The sequence below is a fragment of the Oryx dammah genome, unplaced genomic scaffold (genome assembly GCF_014754425.2).
Source record: "Oryx dammah isolate SB20612 unplaced genomic scaffold, SCBI_Odam_1.1 HiC_scaffold_13, whole genome shotgun sequence".
NCBI lineage: Eukaryota > Metazoa > Chordata > Mammalia > Artiodactyla > Bovidae > Oryx > Oryx dammah.
In genome coordinates, this window is record NW_024070197.1 from 3424732 (window position 1) to 3436945 (window position 12214).

Below are 12214 nucleotides of genomic sequence, written 5' to 3' on the forward strand. Positions count from 1 at the left end.
AGTGGCCCCGGGAGCAGGGAGCTATGAGGGTTGGAGAGGCCAGCAGGCAGAGAGTCAGGGAGGGGAGGAGGCCACAGGCTGTGGGAAGTCTGTAGGTTTTGGGGAGGGATCTGTCTTCTGCTGTCAGATGGAAGCTGTGGAAGCCTTTAGCACAGAGCAATGAGATGGTCTGTGTCAGCAGTTTCCATTCAGCCTCTGTGCTGGGAACAGGCTGGGGGTGAGAAGAGTAAGGATGGGAACTAGGAGAACTGTCAGATTCCAGCGATGCTCCTGCAAGAATAGGGGAGACAGCTAATGGACTGGTCAGAGAGAGAGAGGAATCGAGGGTGCCCGGGGACTTTTGGCCTGAGGAAAAACAAAGGTGTTTTCAGAGATGGAGAAGACTCAGGGTGAGAGAGATGTTTGTAGTGGGTCGGGACACAGAGGGGAGACAGCAGGAACAGAAATTGGAGCTGGAGCTAAGTGTGGGGCCTGCTAAGTGTGAGGTGTCTCTTAGGCACCCAGCAGGGGTGTAGGTGTCCAAGGTCAGGTGTCAAGTGGAGAGGAGTTTCGGAATGGTCCTGTTTGTAGATTGTGGAGTCCCAGGGAGAGGATGGGTGCAGAAGAGGAGGGCTGGCGGAGCCCTAGACTCTCCAGTATTCACAAGTAGGACCGCCACCCGAAACAGAGAAGGGCTGGCAGGTGAGGAGAGCAGGGAGCTCAGAAGCCAGGGCAGTGGTTCAAGGAGAGAGAACCACGGTGTCTGCTGACCACTGAGCAGAGACCACTGGCTTTAGCACCATGGAGGCCATGAGAGTGGGGAGGGTCTGGCTGGCAGGGTTTGAGATGGGAGGAAGGGTGTACTGATGACATGTTGGGGTGGCTTTGCACGGAGACAGAAAGGAGGCCACAGTTGGAGGAGGAAGTGGGGTAAAAGGTCTTTGTTCTTTTTAAAGATGGGAGACTTAGCCCGTGGGTGCAGTGATGGGGAAGGTCCAGGAGGTGAGGAAAGTCAGAGTCTTTGGCCCAGAGGCAGGAGGCAGATGGCAGGGCTGGGGGGCAGTTCAGGGTTTCTCAGCCTCAGCACCCCTGGCATTTTGAACCGATGGCTCTTTGCTGTTTGGGGGGTGAGTGGTTCTGTCCCATGCATTTAGGCCGTGGAGCAGCGTCTCTGGCCCCTGCCCCTCCAGTCGACACAGCCAACCCAGTCTGCAACCATGGCCAGATGTCCCCTGGAGTGGGGGCGTAGTGGGGGCCATGCAGATCGCATGGCCTCGTTGAGAACCACCGGTGTAATTGCTGCATCATGGGGACATTCTGTTCTGGTTGCTTTTCTCAGCCACAGGGTCAGTGGCAAATGCCACCTGCTAAGAGCAAGAGGGCACAGGAGAGAGGAGAGGAGAGAAGACGTGCCAGGTGTCACCTGGTGGGCAGTGCAGGGCGATGGGGAGGGAGCTTTGAGATCCTTGGGCTTGGATGCGCAGGGAGACGAAGGCCAGGCGGCTTCAGGTCCCCAGCAGCACCGAATGCTGGGTAAGGTGGGGGAGAGGGTCTGGATGGGGGCTAGGGTGCTGGCTGCAGGGTCAGTGGTGGGTTCGGGGTTCAGCCGCCAGAAGGGGGCGCTGGAGCAGGATGCCTAGTGGAGTGTAGGTGTCGGAGAGGCTTCATCTAGAGGGAAAGGGCTTCGGCAGTGGGAGCAGGTACTAAGGCAGGATGGAGGACGAGGTCTTTAGAGGGAGCCAGCCGAAGGATCCGGAGCCAGGGCGCTAGAGACCCGGCGTCCTTTAAGGTCACGCCTGTCTTTAGGGGGACGGGGCAGAGAGCCCTTCAGCCTCCTGGAAGGGATGCCCCGTATCAGGGAGTGACCAGCTCCTCCCAGTACACCCTTGAGCACCCAAGGCCTCCATCGCCGGCAGCCTCCTTCGCGGGCAGCCTCCTTGTCCAAAGGAAGGTGCTCCCTGCCTCTGAAAGGGCCAGCCTGTGGGTGTGGGGCTGCGATGGTCTGGCGTGTGAGTGGAGGTGCGGGGCGCCCCTGGCCTGCCTTGACCCCACGTCCCTCCCCAGGTGTGATGGTCGGCTCCCACGCGGACATGGCGCCGGCCTCGACCGCCGAGGGGGCCAGCGAGAATCCCGGGCCCGCGGCCCCCGCCCCACCGGCGCAGTATGAGTGTGGGGAGTGCGGCAAGTCCTTCCGCTGGTCGTCCCGCCTGCTGCACCACCAGCGCACGCACACGGGCGAGCGGCCCTATAAGTGCCCTGACTGCCCCAAGGCCTTCAAGGGCTCGTCGGCGCTGCTCTACCACCAGCGGGGCCACACAGGCGAGCGGCCCTACCAGTGCCCCGACTGCCCCAAGGCCTTCAAGCGCTCGTCGCTGCTGCAGATCCACCGCAGCGTGCACACGGGCCTGCGCGCCTTCACGTGCGGCCAGTGCGGCCTGGCCTTCAAGTGGTCCTCGCACTACCAGTACCACCTGCGGCAGCACACGGGCGAGCGGCCCTACCCCTGCCCGGACTGCCCCAAGGCCTTCAAGAACTCGTCCAGCCTGCGGCGCCACCGGCATGTGCACACGGGCGAGCGGCCCTACACCTGCGGCGTGTGCGGCAAAAGCTTCACACAGAGCACCAACCTACGGCAGCACCAGCGCGTGCACACGGGCGAGCGGCCCTTCCGCTGCCCGCTCTGCCCCAAGACCTTCACGCACTCCTCCAACCTGCTGCTGCACCAGCGCACGCACAGTGGCGGCGCCGCCGCCCCTGTCCCGGGCGCCGGCCCCGGGCCTCCGCCGCGCGAGCCCGCCGCCGGTGGCAAGGTCCTGGTCTCTGACGCCTACCTGCAGCGGCCCTTGCCACCGCCCAGCCCGCCCGCGCCGCCGCCGCCCGCGCCCCCGCCCGTGGTGCCCGAGCTCTTCCTGGCTGCGGCCGAGACCACGGTGGAGCTGGTGTACCGCTGCGACGGCTGCGAGCTTGGGTTTGGCAGCGAGGAACTGCTCCTGGAGCACCAGCCGTGCCCAGGGCCCGAGGCGCCGCCCCCGCCGGCCGCCGCGCCCTCCGAGGCGCCCAAGGCCGACCCACCACCACCACCGCGGTCCCCGCTGCCCCAGCCTGCTTCCGCCACCGCCGCCGGCCCTGGCTTTGCCTGCCTCCCCTGCGGGAAGTCCTTCCGGACGGTGGCCGGCCTCTCCCGCCACCAGCACAGCCACGGGGCGGTGGGTGGGCAGGCGTTCCGCTGCGGCAGCTGTGACGGCGCCTTTCCGCAGCTGGCCAGCCTGCTGGCACATCAGCAGAGCCACGTGGAGGAGGCCGCGGCCGGGCGCCCTCCCCCCCAGGCCGAGGCCGCCGAGGTCACCTGCCCGCAGGAACCACTGGGGCCCGCGCCCGGCCCTCCGGCTCCTGCGCCCGCCCCGGCCTCGGCAGAGCGACCCTACAAGTGCGCCGAGTGCGGCAAGGCCTTCAAGGGCTCTTCGGGGCTGCGCTACCACCTGCGGGACCACACGGGCGAGCGGCCCTACCAGTGTGGCGAGTGCGGCAAGGCCTTCAAGCGCTCGTCGCTGCTCGCCATCCACCAGCGCGTGCACACGGGCCTGCGCGCCTTCACCTGCGGCCAATGCGGCCTCACCTTCAAATGGTCCTCGCACTACCAGTACCACCTGCGGCTGCACTCGGGTGAGCGGCCCTACGCCTGCGGCGAGTGCGGCAAGGCCTTCCGCAACACATCATGCCTGCGGCGCCACCGGCATGTGCACACCGGCGAGCGGCCCCACGCCTGCGGCGTGTGCGGCAAGAGCTTCGCGCAGACCTCCAACCTGCGGCAGCACCAGCGCGTGCACACGGGCGAGAGGCCTTTCCGCTGCCCGCTCTGCCCCAAGACCTTCACGCACTCCTCCAACCTGCTGCTGCACCAGCGCACGCACTCGGCCGAGCGGCCCTTCACCTGCCCGGTCTGCGGCCGCAGCTTCGTCATGGCTGCCTACCTGCAGCGGCACCTGAGGACGCATGCCCCCGCGGCCCCCGCGGCCGGCCCCCAGCCCCCGGCCCCACTGGCCGCCGCCCCTGCCCCGTCGGCCACCCAGGATGTGCACGTCCTCCCCCACCTCCAGGCCACGCTCTCCCTAGAGGTGGCTGGGGGGACGGCCCCGGCCGCGGCCCCTGGCCCCGCCGCTCCCAACTCGCAGACTTTTCTGCTGGTGCAGACGGCTCAGGGCCTGCAGCTGATTCCCAGCAGCACCCAGCCGCCCCCGCCCCCGCCTGCACCCCCCAAGCTCATCCTGCTGCCCTCCTCCGGCCCCGCTGGTGGAGGCAGCTGCGCCCGGCAGGGCCCGCGGGCCGCGGGGAAAGCTGGGCCGGGGGCTGGAGTAGTCTGGCTGCCAGGCCCTGGGGGGTTAGGGGTGCAGAGAGGAAGCAGTGCTGCGGGGAACATGGGAGGGCAGAGCCTCATAGTTCTGCAGAACGTGGCGGGTGGGGAAACAGGCCCGCAGGAAGTGAGTGGGGTTCAGCTCCAGCCCCTTCGTCCAGCCCCGGAACTGACCACCGTCCAGCTCCAGCCGGCCCAGGAGGTGACCACGGTCCAGCTCCAGCCTGTTACGGGTCCGCTGTCCAGTTCCAGCGGGGGAGCCGTGACCACCGAGGCACCTAATCTGCTAGTGGTTCAGAGCGGGGCAGCTGAGGAGTTGCTGGCGGACCCCGGCCCAGTGGAGCCTGGCGAGGGCGAGGCTGGCCAGGGGGTAGTCCCGGATGTGCTCTTTGAGACGCTGCAGACGGAGGAGGGACTGCAGAGCGTGCTGGTGCTGAGCGGGGCCGACGGGGAGCAGACCCAGCTGTGTGTGCAGGAGGTAGAGACCTTACCGTCGGGGCTGGCTGAGCCGCCCGCCTCTGGCCCGCCGGGACAGAAGCTGCTCATTATCCGCAGCGCCCCGGCCGCAGAGCTGCTGGAGAACGGCAGCGCTGGGGGAGGCGCCGCTGCGCTGCAGCTGCTGGCGCCCCCCCCACCTGGCCCAGCCTCTGCTCCTGCGGGCGTCCCTGCGGCCACAGGCCCCCAGATGGTACAAGTGGTCCCCGCAGGAGCGGCACCCGGGGGTGTGGCCTCACAGGGCCTGCCTTCCATCCAGATTGTCCAGACTCTGCCCGCGGTCCAACTGGTGCACACGTTTTGAGTCGGACCACCGGTATCTCTTCCCGCCCCACGAAGAGGCCCCCACCCCATCGCCGCCTGGGCTGGGCTGGGCGGAGGGAGCTGCAGGCTGGGCTTGCAAATAAAGACCAGAATCCCCTCTCGTGTTTTTTCTTCTTCTTGGTGGGGTTGGAGGTCAATGTCATGCCCATAGCCACCACTTGGGAACTGGTGGGGTCTCCTGCTTCCTGGTTCGCAGGTGACTTTGCGTCTTGGGGCCAGCCGCTGCTCCTATGTGGGGGCCCTGTTTATCCATTTTTTAAGAAAAGGGACGCAACAGTCACGGTTTGGGGGAGGCGCTGGAATCTGGAACCCCGGTTCTGCCACTTGTTCTCTGTAAGTCACCGCACCCCTCCTCGGGCAGAAAAATAGGTGGATGGCGGGAATGCTTATCCCAACGGTCACTGAGAGCCCTGGTGGGCAGTTGGGGAACCTGTGGGTCTGCCCCGTCGGCCACCCAGGATGTGCACGTCCTCCCCCACCTCCAGGCCACGCTCTCCCTGGAGGTGGCTGAGGGGACGGCCCCGGCCGCGGCCCCCAATCAAGCCGCCTTCGCGGCCTCACCCCCGCGCTCAGGTCGCTTAGCAACCAGGGGCCGTCGGGAAGCCGGCCGGGGCGCGCGCTGGGTAAGCCCCGCTGCCCGCCCCCAGCCAGTCTATAGTTCCAGGCCCTTCAGTCCGGCCCCCTCCCCTGCCAGCGTCCCGCACGCCAGCTCTCTCCGCCGCTCCTCCCGGCTCTAACCCATCAGGCCAGACGCTTGGCAACGGTTGCTAAGGCCGAGAGCAGGCGCCGCCCCGCCCCCAGCGCGCGGGTCTGACGTCACTTCCGTCGGCGACCCCTCCCCGACCCTGCCACCCCCTGCATCTTGTTAAAAGCCGGAGCGACTCACAGAGGTGTCTGAAAGTCCTCGTTCCTGCCACAGCGCCGCTCGGGGGCGGCCCGGGGGCAGAGGCGCTCTGAGCGCTGGGGGCAGAGGCGCTCTGAGCGCTGGGAGCGGGGAGCGCGGTCCTTTTCCTGGCTGGGGGGGTTCACTTACCCCCAGGGCAGCTGCGGGGCCTGGAGACAGGGCGCTGTAGGCAGGTGTTGGCGGGCACCAGGCATTTAGGCGTGGGTCCCCGAATACCGCCTGGGGCGAGGGCTTCACCCGAGAGGCTTTCGGAAGGTCGCTGGGTTGACCGGGAAGCCTGTCCCGTCTCGGGCCTCGCCTGGAGGCCGCCAGCATCCCGCTTCCTGACCTGGACACGCTGCCGCTGCTGGCCCGCAGCTCTGGGGCGCTTTGGGGAACAAGAGGTGCCCTCCTGACACTGACCTGCTTGTTTTCGCCAGGTGCACGCCTGCTCCTCTGGGGGCGCGGGAGCCTGGGGGCTGCCATGGCCCCCAGCCACCTGTCGGTGCGGGAGATGAGGGAAGATGAAAAACCCTTAGTGCTGGAAATGCTGAAGGTGAGACTCATTAGCAGCGCCACTGAGCCCGGGGGCGTGGGACGGAGGGTACCACTTGGGAGTGGGGGGCGGGACCCTAGAAAGCCCGGGAGGGGGCGGGGACAGAATGGGGACACCAATGAGCTTGGGAGAGGCGGGGACAGAATGAGGGGCACCAGGGAGCCCGGGAGGGGGCGGGGGGCATCCTGAGTGGCTTCAGCCACCCTCCTGAGCCAGCGGTGACCCTGGAGATCAATCTTTTGCTCCTAAGACACTTCCAGCCTTGGACCCTCCTCTTTCTAGTGCCTTCTCCCTAACCTGGAGATCGAGAACGGTTTTGTGTGTGTGGCCACGCCACATGGCACGCGGGATGTTAGTGCTCCCCCATCATGGATCCAAGCCGTAACCCGCGCAGTACAAGCCCTTCCATCTCCCCACTTCCCCTCAGCCCTGTGCCCCGGCCTCCTCCTCCTCCAAGCCTGGCCCTCGAGGACCCCCAGGCCCTTCCAGCTTCCCCGCTCAGTGGGGCCGCCCCTCTGTCCAGTCTCCCCTGGTGCCTCACGCCTGCAACTCCACTGAACCCGGAGCGCCCACCGTTCCTAATTCACCAGCTCCCTCATTCAGAGCCCAGTGTGCCAGCCAGCAGTGTGTTCACGCCACGGGACGCCTGCCACAGGCCCCGGCTCACTGCTGTCCCCTCGCCTCCGATTGCTCCCACCCCAGGCAGGGCCTGCCTCCGCCCCGACTGCCTGCCTCCCCCACACTGACTGCTCCTCCTGCCCGCAGGCTGGCGTGAAGGACACAGAAAACCGCGTGGCCCTTCACGCACTGACCCGGCCACCGGCCCTGCTCCTCCTGGCTGCGGCCAGCAGCGGACTTCGCTTCGTCCTGGCCTCCTTCGCCCTGGCCCTCCTCCTGCCCGTGTTCCTGGCTGTGGCGGCCATGAAGCTGGGCCTGCGGGCCCGCTGGGGCTCGCTGCCCCCGCCCGGCGGCCTCGGGGGGCCGTGGGTGGCAGTGCGGGGCTCGGGGGACGTGTGTGGGGTCCTGGCCCTGGCCCCAGGCTCTGGTGCTGGGGATGGGGCCCGGGTCACCCGCCTTTCGGTGTCCCGTTGGCACCGTCGCCGAGGCGTAGGCAGGCGCCTGCTGGCCTTTGCCGAGTCCCGGGCGCGAGCCTGGGCTGGCGGCATGGGGGAGCCCCGGGCGCGCCTAGTGGTCCCGGTGGCCGTGGCAGCCTGGGGCGTGGCCGGGCTGCTGGAGGGCTGTGGCTACCAGGCCGAGGGGAGCTGGGGCTGCATGGGCTACACGCTGGTGCGCGAGTTCAGCAAGGAACTGTGACTGCAGACCCTAGAGGGAGGAAAAGCAGCACTTAGTGAGCACCTGCTGTGTGCAGGCACTTCCACACCATCCTTCCCCACCCCCCCACCAGGGCCTAGCAGTTGAGGCCTGCAGAGGGCAAGAGACCCCGCCACAGCCTGATGCCCATCCGTAGTGTTTGAACTTCTTAGAGAGTTCAACCCGTCCGACCCCTGCCTCAGATTCTGTCTGCACAGAGAAATCTTATCTGTCTGTCTGCCAAGCCTGTGTTGCTTGTGCTATGACATGTGGCAGGAGAGGAGGCCGAGTAAGTACGCCCCCCACTGGGGTTAGGACTTGGCAGGGGCACCCCAAACAGGGACGAGGGCCCCCCTAAGCCCCGGGGAGGTGGGGTGGGGGGCGATGCCCGTGCTTGGAGGGGGTGAGGCTGCAGAGGCAGAGAGGGGCTGAGCGAAGCTTCTGCAGGGGAGTGTTGTCTGCCTGGAGAGAGCCCCGGGGAGGGGGTGGTGGGCACAGGGCAGCCCAGCCAGCTCCTCCCCAGGAAGGTGGGAGCCCAGAGGGGCGGCCAGACCCATCTGGTTTTTTACACCCGTTTGTTAATAAAGCCTGTAACCGCTGCTCGCCATCTCTCTCTGATGCCTTTTCCAGTCTGCCTCCACACCCACCATTTCTGTCTGGCCCCTCCTTCCCGAGGTTGACAGTAATTGTTGGGAGGGGGGAGTGTGCTGGACTGGGGGCAGGGGAGGCGATGAGCTCAGACAGCCCAGCTCCCTGCCAGCCCTCTGACTCACGCTCCCCATTACCGAATTTTTTCCGCCTCACAGCTGCTTAGTGCAGAGAGAGAGAAAGAATAGGTTCCTGTGTGTGTGTGTGTGCAGTCGTCCTCCCCTACCCAAGTCTTGACCCTTGGCCCTCTCGACCCCTGGCCCCAGTTTTCTTGGGCGACACACAGGGGGCTGATGACTTCTGCCTGCAAATCCACCAGGGGGAATGGAGAAGGGAGTCTCTCTGTCTCCTTTCCCAGTCCAGGAAGTCCTTCCTAGTGTCTGCCTGCAAGCCCTCTTGCTGTACCAGGTCCCCAACCCTGGCAGCTGATGTGAGCCCACCCTCAAAGCCCTCTGCTTCCGGCACACCACCCTGGCGGGACAGGAGAAACAGCAGATGGGTGGGCGCCCCGCCCGTGCACCCTGTCAGGATCCTCCCCTGCAGCCTGCCACCCCCAAAGCCTGAGCGCGGCACTCCTGGCCAGCCGGCTGTCTCCTGTGTGGGTGTCTGCAGTTGGACACCCTCCCTCCCGCCCGCCACCGCCCTCCTCCCCAGGCCTCAGCCGCCGGCCAGCCCCCTCCCCGCCCCGCTCCTGTCCCCTGCTGCCTCCTCGGCAGCCTCTCTTCCTCCTGCAGAGCGTCCAGCCCCCGCCTGCTCCTCCCCGGGTCCAGGGCTCCTCTGGCAGGCGCTCCCCTCCCTCCTGCGTCGGCGGTCCCCTCCTCCTAGCTCCTGCTCCCGTCCACTTCCACCCTGTCCCCACCCTGACTCTGCAAACATGAGGGTCCTGGCCTGCCTCCTCGGTGAGTGACCCTTCCCCCTCCTCCGGGACTCAGGGGCCCCGGGCCCGGCCCTCTGACCCCCGAGCTGACCCACTGCAGAGCCTCTGAGTTCCAGGGCCCCGTCCCTGTTGCTTGGTGGGGGGAATGTGGGGGAGCACAGGACATCTGGCTGCCTCTGACTGATCCTCCAGGGACCTGGCCTCAGGCACCCCGAGTCCCACCCTTTCAGGAGACCCCAGGACTTCCTCTCCCCTCCTTGAGCCCTGACCCTGCAGGGGGTGTTCACCCATCATTCACCTTTAGCCAGGCCCCCAGGGGGGAGAGCCAAGGGCCTGGCCCCCTGCCCAGACCTGAGGCCTCTGGGCTCCGCCCATCCCAAGGACCTGGGCCTTGGCCAGGCGCTGGGCCCGAGTCCTCCTTCCCGGCGGCGGGATTTCTGGTTCAGAGGAGCGAGGACCTCACTGCCTCACCCCTCCAATCTCCCTTCCAGTGGCTCTGATGGGGACCCAGGCTGTTGGTAAGTGGCCCCAAACACTTCTCCCATCTGGGTGCACTCAGCTCCAAGCCCTCCCCACCCCCGGCCCGGGCTCACCCTCCCTTGGACCCCCATACCACTTCTGCGGGACCACACGGTCACCCAGCTTCCTGCTTCCTAAGGGAGGTCACGCCCCTGCAGGACAGCCCCCAGCCCCTGCCCTGCCCCCCAGTCCCGGGGTCTCCAGGATGTCACAGCTTCTCCATCCCCGCAGAGCGGCTGCGTCTGGCTGATGGGCCTCATGGGTGTGCGGGTCGCCTAGAGGTGTGGCACGGCGGGCGCTGGGGCACCGTGTGCGACGACGGCTGGGACCTGCGGGACGCTGCTGTGGCCTGCCGGGAGCTGGGCTGCGGGGGCGCGCTGGCAGCCCCAGGGGGTGCCTTCTTCGGGGAGGGTGCGGGGCCCGTGTGGCTGAGTGAACTGGCCTGCCGGGGTGGGGAGCGGCAGCTGGGCCTCTGCCCCCACCGGGGCTGGAAGGCCCACATCTGCTCACACGAGGAGGATGCGGGGGTCGTCTGTGCAGGTAAGGGGTCCTCAACCTCCTCAAAGCCCAGGGACCCTCAGCCCAGTAACTAACTATGAGCATCCAGAAGTCCAGACACCCTACCCCTGCCTCACTGAGAGACTGCCCTCTCCGTAGCACTGGGGTGTTAGACGGTGGGTGTTGGAAGAACATCTTCCAAACTCTTTGGAAGGAACTTTGAGATTGATAAAGCTGGCAGCTCTGTAAAGGACAACTATAAAGTTTATCATGAACTCACACGGGGAACTCAGACAGGATGGATTGTGCAGATGGCGAGCCAGAGTTATTTATTTGCACCTGTGCTTCCCCCACCTAAAGAGGTGCAGGAAGACTTAAAGGGGCCAGAGCAGGTCTGCACAGACTGGAACGGGGGATTGTCCCTCCCCTCAGGGGGTCTCATGACTATTATTCCTCATGGGCCACTTATCAACTGTGTCAGCAAAAAAGCATCTGTCTTCAGACAGAGGAAGGCAAGGGTAAAAACTGATAGGGAACCTACTTGGCTTGGGTGAAACAGCCACGCCGGGTGGGGTGGGGTGGGGGTGACCCGGGCCTGAGACGGGCCCACAGGAGGGAGCGTGCCCTCCAGCAACAGGCTGCTGTCCCCAAGGCCAGCGTGGGACAGACTCCAGGGACCACGACGACCCACCTTCAGTCTTGGATGGGGACCCCTGGCCGGGGCCGGCAGGGGAGCTGAGCACCGGCTCTGAGGAGCCCCCAGTGACGCCTGGTGAGCCCCTTCCCGTGCTCTGGCTCCTGCTGTGGCGTGAGGGAGAAGGGACAGAGGCCTGACTCCTCCACCCTCCCCGGGGTCCCTGTGACACCCCCTTCAGACCCTTGGGGACTCTCAGGACTGACCTACAGCCCCAGATTCAGCTGCCAACCGCCCTCCCCACTGTCCCCCTCCTTGCCTAGCCCCCCGCCCAGCCGGGACCCTCCAGAGTGGCTCCCGGAAGAAGAGCCCCCGGCTGCCCAAGCCGGCCAAGTCCACCAGGGCCCCAGTGCTGACTGCCGGAGCCCCCCGCCAGGGTAAGTCTGAGGCAGGCCTTCCATCTGGAACAACTCCAGAAGGGGTCAGGCCCTAGGCCCCCCAGACCAAACTGGGGCCCCCAGGTGCAGGGTAGGGCGGGCACCATGTCCCCAGGGATTCAGCCAGGTCCAGGCTCCCCGCCTGGTCAGTAGACCACTCGTGGCAGGCCCCCAGGCCCCGTGCCCTGTCCAGACCCTTACTTTCTGCCACTGGCCGGCTGGCAGGCTGATCTAAGGCCCCTGACCCTGCGGGGCCTCCGTTTTCCCAGACGGAAAACGAGAGTGTACCAGCCGCCTCCACGAGACCCCTCACAGCTTCCCCTCCCGCCCGCTCCGCAGAACGGCTGCGCCTGGTCTCCGGCCCCCACGGGTGCGCCGGGCGCCTGGAGGTGTGGCACGGCGGGCGCTGGGGCACCGTGTGCGACGATGGCTGGGACCTGCGGGACGCTGCCGTGGCCTGCCGGGAGCTGGGCTGCGGGGGCGCCCTGGCCGCCCCTGGGGGGGCCCGGTTCGGCCCGGGCGCGGGGCCCGTGTGGATGGACGACGTGGGGTGCGGAGGCGGAGAGCAGGCCCTGAGAGACTGTCCCCGAAGCCCCTGGGGCCGGAGCAACTGCGACCACAGCGAGGACGCAGGACTGGTCTGCACAGGTACGTACCCCTCCCGCGGGCCACGCCCCTCCCGCGGGCCACGCCCCTCCCGCG

General features: G+C 66.9%; 3 protein-coding genes across 4 annotated transcripts in view; all 3 read left to right on the forward strand.

The window, feature by feature from the left end:
• Positions 1–676: 676 nt before the first annotated feature.
• ZNF628 (zinc finger protein 628) lies at positions 677–5246 on the forward strand. Its single transcript, XM_040251891.1, has 2 exons — positions 677–1512; positions 2044–5246. The coding sequence occupies exons 1-2, from the start codon at positions 1197–1199 to the stop codon at positions 5127–5129; spliced, it is 3402 nt and encodes a 1133-aa protein (XP_040107825.1). The 5' UTR covers positions 677–1196; the 3' UTR covers positions 5130–5246.
• A 710-nt stretch (positions 5247–5956) lies between these two features.
• NAT14 (N-acetyltransferase 14 (putative)) lies at positions 5957–8506 on the forward strand. Of its 2 annotated transcripts, XM_040251934.1 has the most exons (3): positions 5957–6039; positions 6473–6588; positions 7354–8506. In XM_040251934.1, the coding sequence occupies exons 2-3, from the start codon at positions 6517–6519 to the stop codon at positions 7900–7902; spliced, it is 621 nt and encodes a 206-aa protein (XP_040107868.1). In that variant the 5' UTR covers positions 5957–6039; positions 6473–6516; the 3' UTR covers positions 7903–8506. The 2 variants fall into 2 exon arrangements, with proteins under 2 accessions (XP_040107868.1, XP_040107869.1); XM_040251935.1 differs by lacking the exon at positions 5957–6039 and having other exon boundaries at positions 6107–6588.
• A 792-nt stretch (positions 8507–9298) lies between these two features.
• The window catches only part of SSC5D (scavenger receptor cysteine rich family member with 5 domains), a 22264-nt gene continuing 19348 nt past the window's right edge, over positions 9299–12214 (forward strand). The window contains exons 1-6 of the mRNA XM_040251889.1: positions 9299–9446; positions 9916–9942; positions 10175–10483; positions 11094–11213; positions 11399–11512; positions 11852–12160. Coding sequence (XP_040107823.1) covers positions 9422–9446; positions 9916–9942; positions 10175–10483; positions 11094–11213; positions 11399–11512; positions 11852–12160 — 904 coding nt within the window. The 5' untranslated portion in view covers positions 9299–9421. The remainder of the gene's footprint in view (positions 9447–9915; positions 9943–10174; positions 10484–11093; positions 11214–11398; positions 11513–11851; positions 12161–12214) is intronic.